Below are 25,302 nucleotides of genomic sequence, written 5' to 3'. Positions count from 1 at the left end.
TGGTCAATCGAGAACTTCTCTCTTTGGGTTTTAACTGAAGCATGGCAAAGGAAAACAGCCCAATGCTACTGTCTCGTTCCTCTCTGTTGTTTCTCTCTCTCTCTCTCCTCTCTCTCTCCTTCACCCTTCCCCTTCACACAGCTCCCACAGTCCTTTGGGCCCATGGTCCATGCCAAGGGTGGGTAGCTGGAATTGACTTCTGAGTCTGCTTCCTTTCACCTGTCCTTCCAAGGGCATCACAGGAAGGAGCAATGAGCTGCCAAGAAGTGACTGCGTGCTGCCTAGAAAGGAACCACTGAGAGCTTCTCTCTGGCTGTCTCAGATGTGCACCTGTGCCTGCCCCCCCAACAGCCCCTTTCTTCCTAGGCCCACATCCTTTTGTTTCTGGAAACCAGCTGGCACCTCTAAGTAAAGCAGCAGCCTTTGTTCCTCCTGTGGGGCCTCGGAAAGTTTAGGGGAGCTGCCCTAGAAAACAGCAGGCACACCACAGGGAGAAGTGAGATCAAGCCAGAAAGAGCCGGGTAAATGAAAGGGGAAAAAAGGGAGGTCGGGAAGCGATCCTGGAGAGGGGCAAGCAAAGGCGTTGAAAAGGGGACAGTGACGCAAGCAAAAGCAGGGAAGGTGGACAACGAGAAAATGCCAGGGAGAGGGAGCCAAGAGGTATTGGTCTCAGATCACCCCTACTCTGAGGGGCACAAAGCTGGGCAAGTTGCTTTTTTTTCTTTCTGAAAATCAGTTGCTTGTCTGCTAGCTAGTACAGGTTTATTCAGTGCACTTGAACTTGGAGGGCCAGGTAGGAATGAGAAAAGGACAGTTCTTGCCCCAGTGAAGAGAGCGTTCTGATGAGGAAGCGCAGAAAAGTGCAAACAAATGCACATGGCACCCAGAGTGCCATGACAGCAGCATTCTGGAATGATGCAGATGGAGGGGCTGGCACGGATGCTCGCCGTGAACAGGGTGGTTAGCTGGCGCTGGAGCGAAGCCCTGAGCCACAAGTAGCATCCCAGCCATTCGTGTGTGCTGCACACCAGGCAGAAAGGACAGCAATGGGCCAGCAGTGAGTCAACTGAATTCAGGTGGACTTCTCAAGGGGACAATGTGCGCTGGAGCACCCTGGTCAAGAGCATTGCAAAGGGCAGCCAGAGACCAGATAGTAGAATGGGTCCTGCAGGCCGGCTGGGAGCGTTTGGCTTGCATTTTACATTAAGTAGAAAGCCATCAAGGGCCTTGGCCAGGGTCCAAGTGATAGAATTGGGTTTATTTTTTATATCATTTAAAAATGGAAAAAAAATATATTATTGCTTAAAAGACTTATTTTTGTTTGTTTGAAAGACAGATTTATAGAGAGAAGGAGAGAGAGAGAGATCTTTCATCTGCTGTTTCACTCCCCAAATAGCCACAATGACTGGAGCTGAGCTGATCTGAAGCCAGGAGCTAGGAACTTCTGGGTCTCCCACGCAGGTGCAGGGCTCCAAGGACTTGAACCATTCTCTGCTGCTTTCCTAGTCCGCAAGCAGAGAGCTGAATTGGAAGTGGAATAGCCGGGATTAGAACTGGTGCTCATATGGGCCGCTGGTGCAACAGGTGGAAGATGAGCCTGTTCAGTCACTGTGCTGGCCTCTAAAAATTATTCTTATTTGAAAGGCAAACAGACCCAGAAGGGAAGTCTTCCATCCATCATTCCCCACATGCTGGCAACAGCCCGTGCTGGATGAGGCCCAAGCCAGGATCCTAGAACTCCATCAGTTCTCCCACATGGGTTGGCAAGAACCCAAGGACTTGAGCCATTGTCTGCTGCCTCGCAGGCTTTAGAGGGAGCTGGGTGGACACCGAGGCAGGGCTTGACCCCAGGCACTCTGCTGTGCAATGCAGGTACCCAAGCAGTGCTTTCATGGACTGTACCTCACCATGCCATGTTTTACATTCTCTTCGGCCACTGTGTGGAAACTGGATGGCTGGAAGAGAAGCAAGACAGTTCGATTGGCAGGCTGTGGCATTCCTCAGGAGGGGGGCACTTGGATCCAGGCGGTATCCACTGAGATGACTTGATATATATTTTTGAAGGTGGCAACTTCAGGACTTGCTGATGAAATGAATAGAAGGCTAACAAAAGCACAAAAGATACTTTTATGTTGAACACTTGGCCGGGTGGCGGTGTCCTGTACTGGGTCAGGAAGGACTCGGCAAGGAACGAACGTGGGAACTAGGGGAATGCTTTAAGATTGTTTTTATTGAGTTTGAAATGTTTTGTGAACACCTAAGTGACTTAGAATTTTTTTAAAGATTTATTTATTTTTATTGGAAAGGCAGATATACAGAGAGAAAGAGAAAGAGAGAAAGATCTGTCTGTTGATTCACTCCCCAAGCTGCTACAATGGCCGGAGCTGTGCTGATCTGAAGCCAGGAGCCAGGAGCCTCCTCCGGGTCTTCCATGCAGGTGCAGGGTCTCAAGGCTTTGGACCATCCTCCACTGCTTTCCCAGGCCACAATCAGGGAGCTGGATGGGAAATGGGGCCACCGGGATAGAACCGGCGCCCATATGGAATCCCAGTGCACGCAAGGCAAGGATTTTAGCCACTAGGCACTGAGCCTGACTTAGAATTTTTAAAAAATTAATTATTTAAACAACAAAAAATTTTTTTTTCAAAAACCAACTCATTTGCAAGAGGTTTCTCCATCTTTTGGTTCACTCCCCAGATGCCCTGGGGCAGGGTAAGGCTACAGCCAGGATCCAGGAGCTGGACCCAGGTCTTCCACACAGATGGCAGAAATTCAGCTGCTTGAGCCGTTGCTTGTCCCAGGGGTGCGTGTGCAAGAAGCTGAACTCCGGAGCAGAGACTCCAACCCAGGCCCTGTGAGGAGGGGCATCTTGGATCCTGAGCCAAACATCTGCCCCTCGAGTGGCTGTGCTAGGGGGGCAATTGGATCTACAAATGTAGACCAGGGAAGAACCTGGCTGGGGCTATCAACTTGAGATCCATGAGCCTACGGGCAGCACTGGACTCCACGGGACATGACCACACTGTCACATGGACCCCTGGGCATGGGGTGGGAGGAGCGGTCCAAGAGAGATGAACAGCGAATTAAACATTTGCTGGACACTGACACGGCACTGTCCAAAGTGACTATGACAAGGGAAGGAGATGATGGTGGAATTTGACCAGAGGATTCTCTGCAGACTCCAGTGCAGACAGGAGGGACTGGAATTGAAGGGGAAGTAAGAGGAGAAACCTAGGTGAGTACAGGCAACTCCGGTGGAGAAATAAAAGTTCCAGACTGCGGAGTCAGGAGAAAGCTTTTGTTTGTTTCTGGTTTTGTCAAGGTAATCCGTCAGATCTTGTCTGTAGAATGAGGGTCCCGTGGAGGAGAAAAAGCAGTCGCCTTGACTCCAAAAGGTACACCCTTCCTTTCAAGTAGGCTGGAAGTCCGAACAAGAGACAGGTAGGAGCCACCTGCCCGAGCCCCAGCGTCGTTCTTCCCTCCGCGCCCCGCCCCCTGGCGCGCGCCGTGCCCGTTCCGCGCAGGGACGCGCGCGGCCCAGAGGGCGCTGGTGTCGGGGGCGGTTGGGGCCGCCACAGCCCCTCGGGGGCCGGGACCGGCCGGCCGGTGGGAGGCCCCCCAAGTCCGCTAGCCGGGGGGCCAGGGACATGGAGGCCATCACCAGTGAGTAGATCCACCCCTTTCGTCCCACAGCCCGACCGCGGAGCTCTGGGCTGCGCCGATGGGTCCCAACCGGCGCCAGCCCCTTCGGAACCCCGACTAGGGCACCCCCCATCCTCCCCAACTCCCGGCAGCAGGGCCTTGGGCGGGGTCAGACCCTCCATCGGAGGTCTTCATCCGAATGGCAGGTTTACCAGTGTGTCCCCGAGCCTGGCCCAGCAGTAGGCGCAGAGTGAGGACTTCCTGGCCTTCAAGTAGGAAGCCAGAGGCCTTGTGGGTGACCTGGCCTGGAGTCAGAACCTTTCCTGCCTGTGGCATATCCGGAGGAGAGGAGGCCCGGTGCTCGGTGGTAGCTAGGAAGGCTTGGCCAAACACATGGGGGCACAACAACACCTGACCTTAACCCTAACTCTAACCCTGAGATACCCCGTCCGCTGCCTGGGTATGCCTTGGCCTTCTCAAGCGTCTTTGTTCCTTTCCAGTTTTTGAAAAAATGCCCAGCATGCACTGTGGACACGTGGAGATGCTCAGTCACCGTTTGTTGAATATATGCATACCAGTGAATGCAGGAAGAGCCTGCTGGGCTGGAGGTTACCCACCTGGCACAGTACCGGGTCCTGGAGCTGTTGGTGATGAGCAGCAGAGCCGAGAGACCCGCCTCCCTACAGCCTGCAGCCCAGGTGGCAGGCAGAGTGGCTGCACCTGCGCCACAGAGCTCCAGGCGCCAGGGCAGAGCATGCCACAGAGGCCCTAGCTTGTGTTTTGAGGAGGTGCCTCAAGAAGCTGGGAAAAGTAGAGTGGGCGGAGCCTGGGGCCAGGGGCTGAGGAGAATGGCGCCTGGTGTGGTGTGTGGGAAGGTCCCTCCCGGCAGGGCCAGTCCCCCGATTACCTCCGCCTGGATCCCAGATCCAGGACTCCTGTTAGTTAATGCCTGTGCCCTTTGCTCCCTCCCGGCTGGGAGGGTCTGCCGATCCCAGATGGGCAGAAGCCCTGAGCTGCTGCTCGTATAGAGAGCTCAGACGCATTTTTCTCTGCAACTTTTCTGTATGTTCTGAAATACAGGTTTTGTCAGCATTCAAACAGGGCAGATCAAGAAGATGGGGAAAGTAAAATACCCTCCATCTGGTGCTGTTCCACCCCCCAGAAACAGGCCCGTGGGGGCTGGGGGGCAGGTCTTTCCCAGGTCTGTTTGTGCGTGTGTGTTCTGTACCTCGCATGAGAAGACCTTTGGCAAGAATTAGAGAATGCCGCAGGTCCCACAGCTCGTCTTCCCGTCTATGTGACATGTCGTTAACTTCAGTACCGACCCACCACTCTCCTTTGAGACTGTGTGCTCTCTAAAAATCATTCCCAGTTGGCGGTTAGGTGACTACTCAGTGCTTGGTCATCATAAAGTGACATTTGGATTTGTGCTGGGATTGTTCTGGATCTTGTCCTGACATGGAAAGTTCATGGGATCTCTGAGCTGTTGTAATTTCCAAGTTACCACCTTGAAATGGTGAACATCATTTTCATGAATTTTTTTCTAGCTAGAGAATTTTTAAAAGAACTCAGGCATCAGTAACATACTGTAAATTAGGGATAGGCATTTAATTATTTTTAATACTTTCATTTTATTTTTGATGATGTTTGCATGGTTGAGAGAGATACATGCCCATGTGGACTTCCAGGTAGGGTGCGGAAGTTTGAGGAATGGGGGAAAGTGAATGAGAAAACTGCTTCCAGTCTCTTTTTCCTTCTGGTATCTGGGGAAATTAGAGAGAGAACAGGGGAGGGACTTCTCCCAGCAACCCCAAGAATGGGGGAAGCCCACCTGATGTCATTCCGTGGCCCCCAAGGTGGAGCATGTTCTGAGCATACTGCGTGAGTGGTTTTGATAGTTCTGAAATGCTGTTGATTTCGTTACTCCAAGGTTGAGGAAATCTTTCCAAGGTCCATTGACTGACATAGTCCACCTTAAAGTCTTGATTTGCCCAGATACCAGTCCAGGAGAGCTGTCCAATTTGTTCTGCCCTCTATGCTACTAGACATCAGCTGCAGGCCTCAATGAACTGGTTGTCATGACCCCCATGAGCAAATGGGCATGCTGTCCACCGCACAGGCCTCAGCAACCAAGGAGACCCAGTTCTGACACATGCACTCCACAATCAGACCATAGATCCTGTGGTCTTACCTGTGGTTGGAGTCTAAGTCCAGGGATCCAATTGGGAGGGAGTCCCCAAAGAAACCTCGCCAGAGGTGACCCCAGAACTGACTCCTGTGTGTGCCGGCCAGTGTGGGGTCCGACTCACTTCATCACCCACATCAGCCTGCACACACATACTGGTAGTTACAGTCACCTGGTCAGTTCTGTCTCCAGTCTCATTTCATACTCAAATCAGTGGATGCTGTGGTCCAGCCTAACCCTGCGCACCACATACTCTGCCATTATACACACCAGCAGGAACTGCAGCCTAGTCAGAGCAACCCCCGATAACTCCCACTAGGCCCACCCCCAGCCCTGGATACACTGCAGTATGTGCAGCAGGCTGGTCCACTCTTGTCCCACAAGGTAGGCATTTTGATGTAATGGTTCACTTGCTACTTGGAATGCCTGCATCCAAGTTGGAGTACCCGGTTCAAGTCATTGGTCTTCTGTTTCTGCTCCAGCTTATGCATACCCTGGCAGGGAGCAGATGATGGCTCAAGTACATGGGTCCCTGCCACCCACGTGGGAGTCCTGGATGGAGTTCTGGGTTCCCAGCTTCAGCCTGGCCCAGCCCTGGTTGTGACGGGAATTTGGGGAATGAGCCAGCCGATGGAAGATCTGTCTCTGTTTTTTCTCTCTGAAATCTGTTCCTTCCATGGCTTACATGTAGTCACTCTGTTCCTGCTATTCCTAGCCAGACAATCCAAGAGTCTGCTTTTAGCTTTGTGCATCTAGAGGGTGATAGATGCCTTGTCCTCTTGACTGTCTGCATCTTTGGGTTTACAGGCGAGTTGCGACATCTGCGGGAGGAGATTTCCCTGTTAGAGCGAGAGAAAGAAAGTGAGCTTAAGGCAATAGAACGGGAATTACATCTGGCCCAGGCTGAGATCCATAACCTACGACAGGCAGCAGCAGATTCAGCGAGCGAGCATGAAAGTGACATGGCGTCGCTGCAGGAGGACCTCTGCCGGATGCAGAATGAACTTGATGACATGGAGCGCATCCGGGGAGACTACGAGCTGGAGATCGCCACCCTCCGCGCCGAAATGGAGATGAAGGGCTCTGACCCTTCCAACAGCTTAAGTCTTTCTGACTTTTCTGGGCTGCAAGGTATGAGAGCAAGTCCTCCTCCTGGTCCAGCAGGAGAGAGGAGCTCGCGTGGAGGGAGGTGGGGAGAGGGGTGGTTTTAGACGATGGATTGGGAACCTCTAGGAAGACGCCCTCCAGGTTGAACTTGAGACACTAAGGGAGAGAATGCACTCCGATTCTACAGATTCATCACCAATGTGTCTTGGTTGACTTGATCACGGGGAAGGCCTTCCCGGGATGTTGTCCAGGTCTGGGGTGGGGGTGGGGAGACCAGTCACCTTGGGAACCTTCCCGCTGCTCTGGCATCGTGGCACATTGCCTGGCCACATCCTGTTTCCGGGGCTCCAGAGTGCTCCTTCTTAGGCTGCTGGAGCCTTTGCCAAGGAAAGCTTCCGTGGCAACTGAGCAGAGTACCCAGAAGCTGGAAGGGAGAAGACGGCCTCTAGTCTTCCAGGCAGTCATGGCATTGCACTCTGCTTGCAGCCACTGAGCCTCCCAGCTGGTTGCTAGGATTTGTTATTTCAGTGAGTGTGCCTTTCTGCTGGGACTCGATTTATGAGCTGAGAACAATAGAGGCCCTGGATTTGGCCAGGTCAAGGCAGAGGCCGTCAACAAGGCCTCAAAGACCTTCAAGCTTTCCCAGAAGAGCCTTGGCCGGTGGTGCTGGGCCATGGAGGCTGGCGAGCGGGAAAGGCTTGGGCCAGAGCACAGTTGGCTTGAACACAGAAACACGGCGCCACTCTTCAACAGAATGAACTTAGTGTGGCTGTCACCTCTCCTGGAGCCTCCACTTCTGTATCTGGGCGGAGGCAGTATGAAATTCAAATATGGTTACTGAACCCTTACGGCAAGGTGGCATTCTAGAACAGAAAGAGGGCTGTGGGGAAATGTAGAGATACCTGAATCAAGCCCACAGTTTACAGTAATGTGAAACCTTGGGTCCTTAGTTAGGGAACAGGTAGCAGGGTAATAATGTGAGATGTTAACACTTGGGGAAGCCACAAGAGGACTCTCAGAGAATTCCACTATCTGCGGTCTTTTCCTAAATGTAAAGTTATTCTACAACCCCAAGTTTGTTTAAAAAAGAAAGAAAGAAAGAAAGAAAGAAAGAAGAAGAAAGCAAGCTGCTCCAGGGCTGACTGGAGGGCTGAGTCCTCCAGCCTGGCACACTGCAAGCAGTCACACCCAGCTGGCGGAGGCTGACATCACGAGGGGTGTGCTCGTCACACAGTTGGCTTCCGTTAAACATCAGTGGCCTGCCTCCCGTGTGTGGTCATCTGCAGTGGCCTAAGGGCTCTGATTGGAATGAAAAGGAGAAGTTAGAAATGACATCAAGAGTCTTGATTTTCCCTTCGGGTAAGATAGGCCTTGCTTCATAAACAGAATTAGTGTTCTAAGAGATATAGTTCTTAGTCATGGGAGAACAAAACATAGGGATGTTCACTTCATGACAGCATTTAAAAAATAATCACCAACTTGTCCTTAGGGTCGGTGGGGCAGTTCTGCTACCCCTGACCTGAAGCTTGGGGTGATATGCGGGGAATGCAGGCCCATTGGAGAGACCAGCATCGTGGCACGGCAAGCTAAGCGGCCTCCTGTGACACCAGCGTCCCATAGAGCATCAGTTTGAGTTCTGGCTGCCCCGCTTCTGTCCAACTCCCAGCTTATGGCCTGGGGAAGCAGCAGAGGGTGGCCCAGGTACTTGGGACCCTGCCACCCACATGGGAGACTCAGATGGAATTCCAAGCTCCTGGTTTGGCCTGACCCAGCCCTGGGCATTGTGACTCTAGGGGGTGAACCAGCAGATGGAAAATCTGTCTTTCTCTGCCTTAGATAATAAATCTTTAAAAAAAATAAGGCTTGCATTTATTTAAAAAAATAATTCAGATGAATTGTTGACCACCTGAAGACCAAAGAGTGGATCTAGTGATAAAGGAAGAAGGGCAGCTCCAACATGGACCGGGTGTCTGCAGGCACCAGTGTCAGCAGAGCTCAGGTCTCTGCTTTTTGTTTGAAAACACAGACACACTGAATCAGACAGCAAGCATTGATGCAGTCACCCAATTAAAATCCCAAAGGCCCTAAAAACTTAAGACCCTGCTGTTGTTGGGGCCAGTCTGGAAGCCAGCCTGTGACATCAGGATTTTCCAGACTCTGTCTGTCTCCCAAGCCTCTGTGAGTGGGACCTCTGGCCTGTTTTCCAAAGCAAGTGAGACTGTTGTGACTCAAGCGCTCAGGCTTCCAGGCAGGAGGCCCTAGGGGAGGGTGCTTGTCGATGCTTTGTCCCCCCACTCCCACAAGGGGCTCGTCTTGCTCTGCTTGTCCTCCACAGAAGAACTGCAGCAGTTGCAGGAACGCTACCACTTCCTGAACGAGGAGTACCGGGCCCTGCAGGAGAGCAACAGCAGCCTCACAGGGCAGCTTGCGGAACTCGAGAGCGAGAGGTACAACCAGGGGACAGGGCTTGGGGGTTTGCAAGACTGCCTTGGGCATCTCTAAGAGCAGGTGCTTGATTCTAGAGACCCAGTCCTTCCCATGGCACCCAAAGGCCACAGAGGCCACCTAGGAATAGGCATAGGAAGCCAACACTACAGCTGAGTGGGTTCTAATCCTTAGCTTTCTTGGAACTTGCATTGTGGCATAGTGGGTAAAGCCACCACCTGTGATGCCGGCATCCCATGTGGGCACCAGTTTGAGTCTGAGCTTCTCCCTGCTCCAGTTCCCTGCTAATGTACCTGAGAAGGCAGCAAAAGATGGCTCCAAGCATTTGGGCCTCTGCCACTCACGTGGGCGATCTGGATGGAGTCCCTGGCTCCTGGCTCCTGGCTTTGGCCTGGCCCAGTGCTGGCCATTGCAGCCATTTGGGAAGTGAACCAGTGAATCAAAGATGTTTCCTTCTGACTCTCCCTCTCTCCTTGCGACTCTTATCTTTCAAAGTTAGATTTCTCCCATTATTGATAGGTGGTTTTTGTTTTTACATTGTGTGAGAGTACATTTAGAAGAGATTCCTGTGTTGTCCACACAGACTTGATTAGGTCTAATGGCTTAGTAGAGCCAGGCTGCAGTTGGCTTGATGTCAGACCTAGCCTTGAGGCTCCGAAGCCCACGTGCCTCTGCAGATGGGGTCCTGGAGGCCCTGTCATCTTCTCAGTGTTTATTTGAGAGGTAAATCATAGCGAAAGGGTCCTTTTTCTCCTGGCTGAAGCTGAAGGCATCAGTGCCCACTCAGCTGGTGATGCCAGCTCGGGTTCCCGACGATCATGGCTCTGGGACTCTGGATTTCAGGACACGAAGAGCAACCGAGAGGTGGCTGGAGTCCCAACCGCTGAAGACCATGATGTCAACAGAATCCCAGACTTTCGAAGTAGACTTCCCAGAGCCGGATCCTGAACTACAGTTGTTGCGGCAGCAGCTCCTGGGTGCTGAGGAGCAGGTGTATGGAATGAAGAACAAGGTGAGGAGAGCAGGCGGGCCCCTCCCAGTTCTCCCTCTCCTACCCTCCCTTGGCCTGGGGTAGACACAGCGCTGAAGGGAGGCCCTGATGGATGTGGCCGTAGAGAGTAGCCAGGGGTCTCGCCAACTTGCCGTGTGGCGGTGCTTGGTGAGCGGTGGGCTGCACCTATAGTGGGTGACCCGTGAGGTTCTGGTGGAGCTAAGATGTTGCCCAGGGGCATTGTAGACATCCTGTTTTCATCGGGAGACACGTCCCTCCAGAGCTCGTGGCAGTGTTGCTGTGGATGGACCTCCTGCCCTGCAGTCACCACGCAGGGGTGGCAGTGCAGTTGCGTGCAGTATGTGGCACGTGCTACTGACAAACAATGGCTGTGTTGCCTGCACATGTACTGACTTTAGAGTGAGTTCCTCTCCCTAGCAGAAGAGCTGGCTATAAGTCGTGGAGCCTCAGGCAACTTGTGTGTACTTCACCTCTGGATCTCATTGTTTTCCTCTTGTGCTAGATTTAAGCTCATGTTGTTTTGTTTATTGTGAGCCTAGGGCCAATAGACGAAGTCATGTGTATGTGAAAACCAGGTCGCCTAGGCAGGCAGTAGGGTGTGCCTTGTGTGTTTCTCAGAACACATCTCTGCTGGCATGGAGAGCCCCATGACTGCATTCCAATCAAAGGAATGCATCCTTGCCCCATGCCTGTCCTGCAGTGTGTGTGGCACCTGCCGTTAACCAAGCTTCGTGCTCCATTCCCCCGACAGTGTAAGGAACTGAGTACTGAGCTGCTGCAGCTGCAGCATCACCGCCGGGTCGGGGAAGAGGAGCAGAGGCGGCTGCAGCGGGAGCTCAAGTGTGCACAGAATGAGGTGCTCCGCTTCCAGACCTCTCACAGCTTTGTCCAGGTGAGTGAGCCATGCGCATCGTTGCTCCTTCCCCAGAAGATGGGACAGAGCCCAAGGCCTCCCCTACCGGCTCCCAGCCCACTGCCATGGCCACAGCCCCCTGGAGAACCCTGGGAGAGAAAAACCCTACAGCACGACACTAGGATGGTGGCCATTCTGGAGGGGGTGCCTCCCGCTCGACCCAGGGAGCCCCTTGGGATGTCTGTCCTGGACAGAACCCCATTTTGGTGTGGGAGGGTGTGGACTGCTGTGTCTGGAGAGTGATGGTTCTTCCCATGCCCTTCACCTGCCACAGAACGAGGAGCTCAAGACCAGGTTGTGTGCCCTGCAGCAAAAGTATGATGCCAGCCAGGACGAGCAGAAGGAGCTCCTGAAAGTGCAGCTGCAGCTTCAGAGTGAACTCCGGCAGCTCAAGGTTGCAACACCTACAGTTATGGAGAGCCAGGCCGAGAAGGTGAGGGGGCAGCTAGGGCACCCGGAGCCCCAGGGTCATGGGAGGCAGAGGGTGAGAGCAGAGTTAAAACGACAGCACCCTCCGGCCATCCAAGAGAAGACCACAGCAGGTGGAGGGCAGGGAGGAGAGACGCCCCCAGCCATCAGCAGCTGGCCAGCTCGGGCAGCAGCGGCACTGCCCCGGGCTCCCTGCTCCCCCGTAGGAGTGGGCGTGCCGGGTCCAGAAGCTGCAGCTGCAGTATCAGAACAGCACCAAGGAGAAGGAGAAGCTCCTGCAAGCGCAGCAGCAGCTGCAGGAGGAGCTGCGGTGCCACGAGGCAGAGCTGCAGCGCTTCAAGAACATGGTGGACTGCTTCCGGGAGAGCGAGCAAAAGGTACAGAAGCTGCACCAGAGGCTGTAGCCAAAGGGTGGAGAGGTAATCACGGGGTGTCCTGGGCTCTTGAGACCTTTGCTCTCAAGTCAGAAAGCCAGCGTCGTGTATAGAAAGGCAGTCCCTTCCCGTCCTCATGCGCCCAGGATTCTCTGTTCCAAGCCCCATAAGGATGGCTCTGCTTGGGTATCCCTGGCTGGGACGACACTGGAGCTGAGACAAAGATGGGGGCTGGGGAGTGGAGGGGCCGTGGGGTGGACTGGTCCCCCGCCTGGGAGGAGAACAGCTGCGGTGGCTTGCCGCCCTGTGATGGCCAGGCCTGCCTCCCCTGCCCAGAACGCAGAGACTCAAGCCCAGCTTCATGAGGTCAAGCGGCTGTACCAGGAAAGCAAGGACGAGCTGGAGCGGCAGAAGCACATCTATGACCAGCTGGAGCAGGACTACCTGCTCTGCCAGCTGGAGCTGAACGAACTCAAGAGCACCCAGCCACTCCCCGCGGACCACGGCCCCTGTGCCAACAAGGTAACTTGTGCTCCTGGGCAGGAGAGGCAGTCGCCCCACCAGGGGGCCTGATGGGCTCCTGAGCCAGGAAGCTGGCACAGCCTCTTGCTGCTACCTGTAATCACAATTGTCCTTGACCTTGACTTTGAGCCAGAGCCACAGCTGATTAGATGTGGGAGCTGTGGATCCCAGTCCGTTACGTGAGTCTGTGTGGATGCTGGTTTGCTGGTATTGAACTGGTGAGCTTAACTCTTTGTGGAGAGGACAGGACACACCCATGAATGTTGGAGCTAGGAGGAGGGGCCGGTGTCTGGGGGAACTGGGTGCAGTCACACGGTCGGAGTGCTGGCTGGGTGTTCAGAGGCTCTAAGGAAGCTCTTCCAGGACTTATTCTATGGTTTTGGAGTAGTTCAGTTTTTGAAGCTTGATTCTTGTATCTTTGGCGGAACACACTATTGTCACTTCCTGTTAGGAATAAATGCTGGTAGGGATCAGTAGAGCCTTGCTCGCACTTCCTTTCTCTGTAGAGCATAAAAGCTGTTCTCTCACACCCTGTTGAGCACTTTCCATTCCTGGCTACCAACAGGACATGGAAAGGCGTTGAAGCAGGTTGGAGAGAAGGCAATAGGGTCTCTGGAGGTGGCAGAGCTGGTTCTGTGGTGCTGGAACCCCTGGCAGCTCCCCCAGCCGGCAGCAGCAGGCCGTCCTGGGCCAGAGGCCTGGGGACATGAGCACCTCGGTGCTCTGCACTCAGCTGCCTCTCTGGGCCCTCCTTCTCTGCTCTCACTCAACGTGGGGGCCCAGGGCCCATGCTCATCCCCTCTCTCCTCGTGGGAACAGCTGGGGAGAGGCGAAGGTGCAGTCGCCCAGGGCTGGCTTGGCTCCAGGCCCACGGCACCACTGGAATTTGTTTCTGATATGTTAGAAGGTTTGGGGAATTATGGGATGATTTCATTTTAACTACTCAAATTCAGCAGTCACTAATTTTTTTTAAAGGATCTGTTTATTTTTATTGGAAAGGCAAATGTATAGGAAGAAGGAGAAATAGAAAGATCGTCCATCTGCTGGTTCACTACCCCTCCCCAAATGGCCGCCACAGCCGTAGCTGAGCTGATTTGAAGCCAGGATCTTCTTCCAGGTCTCCCACGTGTATGCAGGGTCACTGATACTGTTCAAAAGATTTTAAAAGATGACAAAGACAACAAAAATAGGAAAACTTAGGATGCTGTTAAGTCCTTATTAGTAAGGAGCGCAATGTGGACTGAAAACACCTGGAGAGAGTGAGTGTAATGGGTGCCTGTGTTTTTAGCAGAGTAGGAAAATGGGCCATCCAAGGAAAGTGCTAGAACGGGAGAGGGCTGAGAAAGCAGGGCTTTGTAAACAGCCCTCCTGAGTGCCCTCCCCAGGAGGGGTGGCAGTGCAGCGCCCTGTGGCATTTCCCACCCTCAGTATCCAGGCCCGGGCCTGCCTGGGCACGGTACACCTGGGGTGAACGGAGCAGCTGGGTCTCCCGGGACCTAGCGAACCGCGAGCAGCCGGAGAGCAGACGCACTCGGCCGGCCCCTGTGGAGGTACACCCCACAGAATAATTGTCCCTTCCTTCACTACGCCTACAGTGTGATGCGCTGCTGTCCAGACTGACAGAATTGCAGGAGAAGTTCAAGGCCAGCCAGAAGGAGCTGGGCCAGCTGCAGATGGAGCAGTGTGAGCTCCTGGAGGATCAGAAGAGGTTGCAGGAGGAGCAGGGCCAGCTGCAGGAGGAGCTGCACAAGCTCATGTTCCCGCTGCCCAAAAGCGGCCTCCTCCAGAAGGTAACTGCGGCCACAGGGCGACTGCTGGCCCAGCGGCCGCTCCAACAAGTAGTCGACATGTAGGTGTCCTGGGGCAGTGAGAGGGTGGGACCTGACCGATTTTCCTGTCTCAACCACTCACTCGTTATTTTCTCAATGATCTCCCCAAAACCAAAGAGCTCAGTAGAGCCGATGAGGGCTTTTCACCTCTGGAATCTGTGCAGCATCTCATATTGTAGATATTGGCCATTTGGAGAAGATGCACCTGAAAGCCCTTTGTAAACATCCAGACAGAAGAGGTCATGGCTGCTCCGTTAGCGGCTCAGGCCCCGGATGGGGCGCAGCCAGCACAGAGCCTCCTCTGTGGAAGGGAAGGGCTCCCAGCGGGGATGCGACACAGGAGCCCCGGGCTTGCTGCTTAGCCACCTCAACACCTTCCTCCCGCCCCACCTTACAGAGTCAGGATATACTCACAAAGTTGCAGGACCTTTGCGAACTGCAGATGCTCTACCAAGGCATGCAGAATGCGCAGAAAAAACTGATCCAGAGCCAAGAAGGCATACTGAAAGAGCAGTTAGAGACGCACAAAGCACTGCGACAGTTCACGGAGAATCCTGATGACCCCAAATGGTCTGAATCCTCAAAATGTGAAAACAAGGTAACTCCGGCAAGATGTAGGGGGACAGCCCTGAGCCCGGCAGCCTTGCAGGGGCCAGGCAGGAGGGGCTGGCTTAGGAGGACTGTGTGGCCAGCAGTAGCACGAGGCTAAAGCCCTCCCCTCCGCCAGCCAGGGTTCCCTGAGATGCGGCTTTAGTTATAGCTGGTGGAGCTCACCTGAGGCCATGCCCTGGGGACACTCAGGCGGAGCAGCGATGGCCTGGAGGGCTGGAGCTCTGCTCCGGTGATGTGGTCCCATCAGCTGCACGTGCTTTGAATGTGTGCTGGGATTCCTGTGCTCTGACTCAGGACGGCTTGTCCTCTCCTTACAAGCAGAGAAGTGACCTTGTGGTGTGCTACATGAGGTAGATTGGGCCCATTCATTTCCAAGGGAGGAGTTCCCATGCACGAGTGTCTCTTCAGACAGATCATGCTCCCCTGGGTGGAACTTGGGTGCTGTGACAGAGCCAGGTCAGACTTAGTCCAGGAAATGGGTACATCCAAACACTAGCAAGGCAGAGATCCGCAGACAGGTGAGTCTGAGCCTCAGTGTTGGCAAGGAGGAGCAGCTAGATGGTCCCAGCTGAGGCTCAACCTGCTCATGCAGCTAGTTGGCCCAAGCCGGGCGGGCCAGGGAGCAGCAGCCGCCAGGACTGTGAGGCCTGCCCTGCTGCAGCGCATCAGACGTGCAGGCTGCATGCCCCGTAGTGCAAGTGGGCACCAGTTACAACGTCTTTGCTGAGCTGAGCAGGTGTTCCCTGAGCATCCAGAGCCAGGAAGCCAGGCCCAGGGGTCTGGGAGACGTGCCCAGCAGCCACACTGAGAGCTGGAGCAAGAGATGTAGGGATTCAGAGAGGACCTCAACGCCGAACCCACGTCTCCTGAGGAGGGATTCTTTGTAGGCCTCTGCTCTCGAGGAATTGATTATAGAATTGGGATCAGGAGAAGACTGACCCTAAAGCTTGGGCTAAGGGGTCCACTGACCGAAAAGAAGCTGAGGGGTGAGGATCCAGGGTGTTCATGAGACCTGCTCAGCGCTCCTGTGAGGACAGAGGGAAATAGCACAATACCGGAGCCAGCAGAAATGGGGATGTCTGCCCTGGGGGGTTTCCCTGATGGGCAGCAGACTGACCCCTCCAGTTAGGGATAGGCACTTCGCAGGCCTTTGCGCCGGCAGAAGCACAGCTCACTGCAACGTGCAAAGTAATGGTATTGTCTCCCTGTCCCTAACCCCGGCAGTCCCAGTTACTCAGGGACGCGCTGCAGGCGCTGCAGGCGATGTACAGCGACAGCCTGGCAGAGCAGGTGCTCCTGCAGCAGGAGCACGGGAGGCTCCTGGAGGAGCGCAAGAGGCTGCAGGCCGACCTGCAGTTCTGCCTGGAAGAGATGCAGCTACTCCAAGACCAGTCCCCGGCTGCCAAGGCAAGCCTGGAGTCTTACAAGAAGAGCCATGGCAGCGTGGCTCCCAGCAGCGAGAACTTCCACAAGAGCTATGACAGCGTGGAGGCCAGCAGCGAGAACTTCCTCAAGAGCCATGACAGCAGCACCAGCGAGGGCTACGGGAAGAGTTACCGCTCCAGCAGCAGCAGCAGCAACAGCTCTTACAAGAAGAGTTACGGTAGCAACAACAGCTCTGACACCTACCACAAGAGCTACGCCAGCAGCAGCACCACCAGTGAGGACCTGGCTGAGTCTGAAGACATGGAGGTAACAGGCGCCACAGGACAGGGCAGGCAGGGGAAGACAATGAACTGCATCACCAGGGCCAGGTGGAAGGGGAACAGGGCTGAGCTGGGAGACCGCTGGCAGGAAGTGAGACCCCTCTGTCCTTAGCGGCTCCGCCGCCCCTGCAGCCCCCACTGATTGGAGGCCTGGGATTCGGGGGTCTTCATCAGTACAGTCATGGGCTCTTGATGGGGGGGAAAAGACAGCATCTCCCTGCACAGCTCCAGTTCCATATCCAGGGAAGGGCCTCCCTAAGAGTGGGACGGAGGTCAGGTCACTCTCAGGGTGCTGCCACTGCCCATCCACCCTCCACAGCACTTTGAGGAGTCGGTAGCCAAGGTGCTGACCAAGCTGCAGGCCGTGCAGGCCCTGGGCCAGATAAGCGAGGAGGAGCACTGCCAGCTGCAAGAGCAGATGAACAAGCTGCTGGAACAGCAGAGAATACTTCGGGAAGAACTGGATGCCTGCGAAAAGGAGTTCCAGGAGTGCATGGAGGGCCTGGAAAAGCCCTCGGCCTCCCAGAGTGACAAGAATGAGGTAATGCAGGGCTTCCTCCGGCAGGAGCCCCTAGAGCTGGAGATGCAGGGCTCCCCCCACGCATCCCCCGGGAGCCCCTAGAGCGAGAGGAGCTCGGGCACTGAGCAGGCAGACCACAGCCTAGGAAGCGGTTGCTGCACCTGCGCAGGGCCAAGGCCAGGTGCCAGGTCCCCTCGTGCCCACCAGCCTTGGACATCAAGACTGCTTCTTTCCTTTGCCTCTTCTGTCCTGCTGGAGTCCCAGGGCACTTCCGAAGAGCAGCCTTTTTTCACTTGCCGATGTTTGTGTTTTTCCTTGTCTCCTCAGATTGTAAACACCCCAAGGACAGGGGCTTTGCTTCTTTCTTTGTGGCCTCATATAGTGCCAAGCAGAGTGCTGCACCCCCACGGGAAGGGCACAGAAGGTCCCGTCTCTAGCAGTGATAGCGGGGGGCACTGTGTATATGTATTCAAATGGCAGCCCACACAGGAGCCCAGACCGATGAGCAGGTCCTTGGGTGTGACTTCCGCTGCCCTGGCCAGGCAATGCAGGAGCTAGAGCATCACAGGAGTGCGCGGCACACTTCCTGCAGGAGACAGACAGATGGGCAGGCTGAGAGAAGAATCCCCATTACAAGGGTTATTGATAAATCCCCGGGGTTGAGAGGTGGTTAGCAGCCCTATAGCTCTTTTCCTGGTAAAAAATAACATCACTTAAGTCCTCTATTTCTTTTAATCATGTTAGATGTAAATCAACAGGTGCCTCAAATTAGAGGAAAGCTCTTTGCAACACTGTGTCAGAGCTTTGCCTTCTGCAGTTTCAGGGTTTTTTTTTTTTTTTCATTGGAAGATTTCTACACACACACTCATGCAGGGCCCAGGCTGCCTGCCTGGACTCCAGACTCAGTTCTGGGTAACTGGGCACCACCCTCCCCACTACCAACAGATCAAAGAACTGCAGACCAAGCTGCGGGAGCTGCAGCTGCAGTACCAGGCTAGCATGGATGAGCAGGGGCGGCTGCTGGCCGTGCAGGAGCAGCTGGAGGGGCAGCTGCAGTGCTGCCAGGAAGAGCTGGGCAGGCTCCAAGAGAAGAAGCCCACCGTGCCCAAGGAGAGCAAGGGAAAGAGCAGCAACAAGAATGTGAACAAAAACGCCAGTGGGGTTAAGACTAAAAAGGTGCCCAAGGCGTGCTCGGACAGCTCTGAGGACAACCTTGAGACCAGAAAGGTGAGTGGTCAACTTGGCAGCCAGATAGGCAGGAGGGCAGGGCAGATGCCAACAAGCAGAGCTCCTTCCATCACTGCCATGGCCAGCTGAGGTACAAGGACTTTCAAACAGCTGGTGGGCAAATAGAGGGAAAATACAAGTTTAGTTTGGTGCCAGTTGCTTTTTGAAATCCATGCGCAGTTTCATTTTTATGACCATTTTGAATACCCTTGGCATTTGTAAGCAAAGGTCCCAGAATCTCAGTCACGTGTTGACAGTAGCTCTATCTTCATGGAAAGTTGCTGTGCCCTCTTCCTGTGGTGTCCTGGGAAGTGTGGATCCAGTCCCAAAAGACCACAGCCCCTGTGCTGGGCTCCGCTCCCCGCTCACCTACTATCTGCCCAAGAAAAGCACCAATAAATGAGAGAGAAGGGATGGGAAGAGGAGAGCCCAAGAACCTTCCGCTCCAGCGACTGAGTGGCTTAACCCCCAGCGCTTGCCCAGGTCCCCCAAGAGGCCAGGCCTGGGGATGCCCCATCACGTTTAAGGACATTAACTCTGACTCTCACTGCTGGGAAGCATTCCCTAGATAGAGTAGGACCCTTCCCAAGTGACAGCAGGCTCCCCTGCCCCCACCCCACAGAGTCTGGAGGTGGTGCTATACTACAAGGTCAGCCAGTCGGAGTTAGAGAAGCTAGCAAAAGAAGAAGAAGAGAAGGAGGAGGAGGATAAAAAGAGAGAACTGGAAGGGAAAGCGAAAAAGGAATGCCAAGACAAGCAAGCTACTGAGCCAGCGGATCTTAAGATTAAACCAACCGAGGAGGAGGAGGAGTACGAAGAATACAAAGAAGAGGAAGACAAGCAAGAAGATGACGAAGATGAGGAAAGCAGCGACTCTCGCCCTGAGACATCCGAGGAAGACAACCCGCTCAGACTTTCTGAGAGTAAAAAGGTAACCACAGCCGAAGGCTGCCTCAGGTGGGAAGAAACGACCTTAGGCTCCAGTGCCCTGGTGTGGAGGGGTGGCCCAGGAGAAGAGGCCAGAGCACTCCCCAGGATGGCCCCTGGGCAGGAGGGCACGGAGAGGGCAGCTGGGAAGGACAGTCACTCTGTAGGAAATGGCCAGTGTAGACCAATATGCAGAAGCAGAGCCGAGGTGGCTCGTTGGAGTCTGTCATTTCACTTACACCTTTCTCGTTCAGAGGGTTCTCTTACAGGGCATTGAAGGAGGGACGGTGACAACTTGAGGCCCTCAGGGTGCTTCTGGGCATCCTGGACAAATAAGTTTCACCTTTGTCACTGCAATGAAGGGTGTGGTGAGGCGGGCAGTGCCTTTGTAGACTTGAGGACTTGAACACGCAGACTGGAAGTGCCAAGGAATGATGGTCAAAGTCTTTGTCCAACAGGCAGGGACATTGACCAATCTGAGGGGACCAGCCTCACCCCCACCCTCGAGTTGCTGGATCTTTGAGGGACTGGGGGGAGGCTGTCAAGGGAGAGGTCCCCAGATGGCAAGGGTAATGTGCCACCTGTTCAGAAGTGCTTCCGTGTTTTAACAGCTGTTACCTCTGTGCCTACGTGCACCAGCCGACTTCCAACCCTGGGGCTAACTGAGTGTAGGAGTTTGAGTAAGTCCAACTCAGAGCTTTCTGAGTGAGTCCCTGGTTCCCATGCAGCTTCTTTCTGATAACAGGGAAATAAAAGAATTCTCTTGTGGTGGGATTACCCCATCAACTTGAGGGATATCTGGAATTTTCCAGCAATTCAAGCAGCATGGCCAAGGACCCTGTGTGCACTTTGCTGTTACCCTGCGGCCAAAGAGCCTCACTTTGGCAAAGTAACAGGGACGCTCCCCTTGAGATGGATTTCCTTGAAACCATCATATTTAACTACATCCTGGCTTAGAGCCTCACCGGTTTTATTTTTACTGTGCATGCCACATTTCTAAAGCCAGACCTGATTTTTGTACATCAAGGTTAACGGCATTCCCAGCGCCCACCGTGCCCTAAGGCATTTCTACACACACCTGTTGCCACCTGCACATTTTGTTTCTCTCTGGAAGATTGTTACAAAGAATTATCCCTTCTCCTTGATTGGCTTATTTTAATGTATTTTGTCTCACAGTGATAGCATTAACTCCTGATGGGTCACAGGACCTAGATAGAGGTCAAGATACTGAGACTCTTGGAAATTAGCCTGGACAGGTGGCCTGGCGCAAAACCCGGCTGTACTAGAGTGACCAGGGAGCAGGGCGTGCAGTGCTGCTTGGCGGAAGCCCAGTTTGCTTTCTGGAGCTCTGCTTTGCCAGCATGATAGACCCACAAGGATGGTCTAGGAGCAGGTGCCTGCAGCTGGACAAGACGTGAGAAGTGTACAAGATGGAGAGTCCAACTCGCCACCTGATTTGGACCTAGCACCTACTCAGCCCCTTCCATTTGGCAGCCCCTGAGGGCCACCAGTCGAAAGGCCCCGGACCCAGGGAGCAGAGCTGGAACCAGGCCCTGGGCCCGGGGGCAGAGCTGGGAGCAGAGCTGGAACCAGGCTCCAGGCCCGGGAGCAGAGCTGGAACCAGGCCCTGGGCCCGGGGACAGAGCTGGGAGCAGAGCTGGAACCAGGCCCTGGGCCCGGGGGCAGAGCTGGAACCAGGCTCCAGGCCCGGGAGCAGAGCTGGAACCAGGCTCCAGGCCCGGGAGCAGAGCTGGAACCAGGCCCTGGGCCCAGGGAGCAGAGCTGGGAGCAGAGCTGGAACCAGGCCCCGGGCCCAAGGGCAGAGCTGGAATCTATCTGGTTTTAACCTGTGGATTGCTTTCTCTTTCCCTTTGTTTCTCATCTTCATTCTCTGTTGGATTCGTGTGTTTATGTCCTTATGCCACCTTGCATCTCCTGGTCCCTCCTCGTGCCTCTTCCTCATTGACGTGTTGCAGCCACCCCCTGTCCCCGAGCCCCCCATCTTCTCCTTGCCTCTTGTAGGTCTGGTGGTCATCTCGGCTTTGCTCTGGTGCTGGTGGGCTGAGACGTCGTCCTAACACAGGTACTGGTATCGCTTCCCTCTTTCCCTTTTCTCTCAGCTGCTCGCCTCTTTTGCCATTGGACAAGAGCTGGTGCTCGGGGCTGAGTTTTAGTCCTGGCTTTTCCTCGGGCTACTGCAAAGCCTGGTAACTTCTCTGAGAGTCTTCCCAAGTCTCAGGGATCTGGAATATGCTTCCCAGAGGCACGGTTTGAGTTCCTATCCCTGGCTAGGAAAAACTAGGATACTCCCAGCAACTGTTGCTACTGTTAGAGTTGCCTGACTGCTTCCAGTGAGCTGACATCTGTCTGCAGGGCTGGCCTGGGCTCCTTGCCTTTGTTTAACTCTAGAGCCCTCTGTTGCTGCTGGAGGGGCAGAGGTGACTCCCTCTGCCGCTGGGTGCAAGGAAAGATCTTCCACAGAGCTGTGACCCTCAGCCTCGGTGAAACAGACAGGACGTCCACCGTGTTAGACATTTGGTCCTGAATGTCTCCTTGGTCTAGGACGCCTGGCTTCCAGAGAACAGAACAGAATGCCAGAAAGTATTTCATAGTTGGTTTATTCCTCTTGGGGGTCAAACTCCATTTGAATCGGCATCTCAAGCTTGGTTTCCCAGGAGCGTGTGTGGTACTGCTGGGGAGCGGAGTGGAAGAGAGGGCCGATGCCTCTGGCCTCCTTCCTGGGGTCTGCTCTGGCACCAGGTTATTATCCAGGAAGCAGAACTAGTCTTGTGGCCTAAGGCAGAGAGAGCCCTAGGGTTCTGCCTGTCTCTTGGAACCCATAAGCTAGCCTCTCTTTGCCCTGTTTTGACTCCTCTCTCGTTCTTCCCCTGCTGCCCCTCCACTCCATCCCTGCCCTATATTTTCATGGGAAGTGTAGGGTTCAGAGTGGCAACTCCCGTGTCGTCTACGGCCATACCACCCTGAACGTGCCTGATCTCAGAGTGGCAACTCCCGAGATATCTGTTGCTAGCACTTTCCATTATTTCCTTTTCTATCCTCTTTTGTGTCACCTCGCCCACCTGCATCCCCTTCTCCTTTTTGCTTTTAAGGCATTCCTGTTATTCCTCGTGGGCGATCTTTAACCCCTTCAGTAACAGGGCTCTCTCTCTACCTATGGTTCTCCTGTACAGTCACTGGCACATGTCTTGGGCAGCGCCTCCCCTCCCAGTCCAGGTCATGGGGAGAGCAGAGACCTGCTGGTGAAGGGGGTACTACATTCCGCAGAGCCCTGCCCAGGAAGCCTGCTGAGCTGAGATGCCAAGGGGGCTGAGTCTGAATCTTCTAGGCTCCACCCCTGTGAGCAAAATGCATCATCTCAGCCTTAGTTTCCTCAGATGTCAGCGGAAGATGCGTAAGCTCTGCTCTCCTCATGGGGTTGTTGGGAGGGTCAGATGAGTTCATGTATGCAGAAGCATTTTGTAGATTACAAATCACTACACAATCATGAAAAGAGCATGCACCTTCATAATGCATAAAGCTGGGTGCTTGCAGTCACGTTACAGGCATTAACCAATTACTCCTCGCCACAGCCCTGCGAGCAAGCTGCCGCTGCAGGCGTCTTCCCTGTATAGACAGAGCTGAGAGTCGGCTTGTGAGAGTTGAAGCCGAGCTACCGATGAAGTTCTGATCCTGGCTCCCCAAGCACCCCCTCTTGCTTTGCACACTGGGCAGACGCCTCCTTTGTGCTTATGCAACACCAGCCCGTCAGCGTTGAGGGGTCACTCGTTATCCTGCTGTGTTGGTTAGGAAGCCCCTGTGCATCCTCTGCCCCTTCTGCCCCTGACTCGATGTTGGGATCCATTGACAAAACTTTCCTATGAAGATTTACGAGAGGTTTCCACCTTGACCTCCGGTTTCAGACTATTCCCATTGTCCTTTGGGGTGACAAGCACGCCTCCTTGTCCTTATCCAGGGTGCGAGTGGGGAACAGGTTTCCTGTGTGAGGTTGCCCCAGCTTCTTAACTGAGCTCCTTGGTCACCTAACAGGGCGTACAAAGGACCACACTGTCTTCCTGCTCTTATCTTGCATATTACCTGCAGAGTTCATGGCCAATATTATCAAACAGCTGGGTGGAATTGCAGGCATGGTTTCCATGGCTGTGGTCCAAGCCTGGGTGTGACGTGCTCCTTCAGGATCCCAAAGCTTCCCGCTGCTCATCTTGTGTTAGACTCGGGCCTCTACCTGTGGCGTGTGCACTCATGCTCGTAGGTGGCTTTCTGCCCTTCCTGCCATGAGACCACCACGCTGCCACGTTCGCCCTGTGGGAGGCTAAGTCTTGGCTCCAGCTCCCTTCTCGGAGCCACCCTGAGCACCCACCTCCAGCGCTGCTTGCTTTCTGCTGCCTGTCTTCCATTCCTCTCGGTCACTTGGTCTCCACATCTGGGAGGTCCTCTGCTCTTGGTTGTTGACTTGAAGCCTCTCTTCGGAGCAGTTATTCTCTGAAAAATTCTGTTTCTAGCGCAAACAAGGCCCTACTCTGCCTTTTCCTAAAATTGTTTTGAGCCATAGTTCACGACTCAGAATCCAAGTGAGACCGTTACAAAGCTAATAACAGGAACTGCTTCCCCACATGGGTGTTTCCTAGAGGATGCTGTTCTGGGTATCATCTGATGGTGTTGTCATTTTCCCATGGATCGGCAGGGTTCCCCACATGGCCCTCAGTTGGAAAGCCTTACTCTTGCACATGCACCAGCAAGTCAGTCAACACACCTGTGAATGGGGGGGTTTCAGTGACCCAGGGCCAATAACAGGTTTGAACTGGCTGCATCTGGTGCAACAGCTTGGACCACCTAAGAACTCCTACTGACCTGTACTTCCTTCACTTTCCCCTCCCTCTGAACTCCTTCTTTATAACGCCAATGAGCCCTCTTCTCAAGGGTCTAAGGGGACTCGCCGTTGCCCTATTGGCAACCTACCCTTTCTCATTGCACCTGTTTGAAGTCTGAGCATTCCACGCGTAGGAGTTGTTTCCATCCTCCCCTCCCCCGGGAGAAGGCGGAGGCCTAATTGCAGCCACAGCCATGGGGACTCCTCCGGTGTGTGCCATGCTATCAGTCTGGTGGGGTCAGGACTTGGAGCCCACATTGTGTCATGGTTGCCCAGGAGGTAAGAGGCTGATGCACGGTGCTCCCAGGGCACCTGTTTCGGGCAGCAGTAGGCAGCTGGTGCTTGACTCAGGGAAGGGTTGGGACGGCTGGGCACTCACGTTTTCGCTTTGGTCCCCACAGAACATGTTTGGGATGTGGAAGCCCATGGTGTTCTTGGCTATTGCGGCCGCGGCTCTGTATGTGTTACCCAGCATGAGACCGCAGGAGACAGAGCTCTGCCTCATGGAGTGATGGCACACCTGGGCCCGTGGACCAGGCAGACCTCCAGCAGCAGCAGCAGCAGCCACGTTCGCCTTTGGGCAGGATGCACTGTGCCAGAGCCCCTCCCGCAGCTGTGTGTCCCATGTGTGCCCCCCTCCTTAGCCTCAGTCACTCAGGCTTATGGGAGCTCCTGGCTCCCACCTCCTGCCTTGTCTAAGAACCTGGGTTCCTTGTAATTAAACATCAACCAGATCACCTGAGACTGCGTTACTTTTCATTTCCTAAGCGCTTTGACACCTCCCACCCAGACAAAGGACAGAACAGTTCTCTAACCAGGTCGCTCACACAGGGGTCTGCTCATGGGCATGGTTTGTTGCCCTCCGGGTGACTTCAGAAGTGAGGCCGGCTCCCTGTGCTGTGAGCTGTATGGATCACGGATTGGTCTCTGCTTATCTCCAGGAATTCCACTGAGCATGGAGAAA

General features: G+C 54.3%; 1 protein-coding gene across 5 annotated transcripts in view; it reads left to right on the top strand.

Moving 5' to 3' along the window:
* The window catches only part of CCDC136 (coiled-coil domain containing 136), a 28,265-nt gene extending 3,193 nt beyond the window's left edge, over positions 1-25,072 (top strand). Inside the window, exons 5-18 of one of the 5 annotated variants that reach the window (XM_041002406.1) lie at positions 6,635-6,958; positions 9,270-9,381; positions 10,223-10,391; positions 11,143-11,283; positions 11,579-11,737; positions 11,940-12,110; positions 12,444-12,629; positions 14,225-14,419; positions 14,856-15,055; positions 16,288-16,762; positions 17,096-17,317; positions 18,242-18,523; positions 19,146-19,454; positions 24,740-25,072. In XM_041002406.1, coding sequence (XP_040858340.1) covers positions 6,635-6,958; positions 9,270-9,381; positions 10,223-10,391; positions 11,143-11,283; positions 11,579-11,737; positions 11,940-12,110; positions 12,444-12,629; positions 14,225-14,419; positions 14,856-15,055; positions 16,288-16,762; positions 17,096-17,317; positions 18,242-18,523; positions 19,146-19,454; positions 24,740-24,850 — 3,056 coding nt within the window. In that variant the 3' untranslated portion in view covers positions 24,851-25,072. Of the gene's footprint in view, positions 1-6,634; positions 6,959-9,269; positions 9,382-10,222; positions 10,392-11,142; positions 11,284-11,578; positions 11,738-11,939; positions 12,111-12,443; positions 12,630-14,224; positions 14,420-14,855; positions 15,057-16,287; positions 16,763-17,095; positions 17,318-18,241; positions 18,524-19,145; positions 19,455-24,739 lie in introns of all 5 variants that reach the window. The other 4 variants (XM_041002407.1, XM_041002411.1, XM_041002409.1 and 1 more) reach the window with 4 other exon arrangements.
* Positions 25,073-25,302: the final 230 nt, after the last annotated feature.

Source organism: Ochotona curzoniae, unplaced genomic scaffold (assembly GCF_017591425.1).
Source record: "Ochotona curzoniae isolate NIBS_2020 unplaced genomic scaffold, NIBS_Ocur_1.0 scaffold_2476, whole genome shotgun sequence".
Taxonomy (NCBI): domain Eukaryota; kingdom Metazoa; phylum Chordata; class Mammalia; order Lagomorpha; family Ochotonidae; genus Ochotona; species Ochotona curzoniae.
Note: the sequence above shows the minus strand (reverse complement) of the source record. Positions and strands in the feature narration are given on the sequence as shown.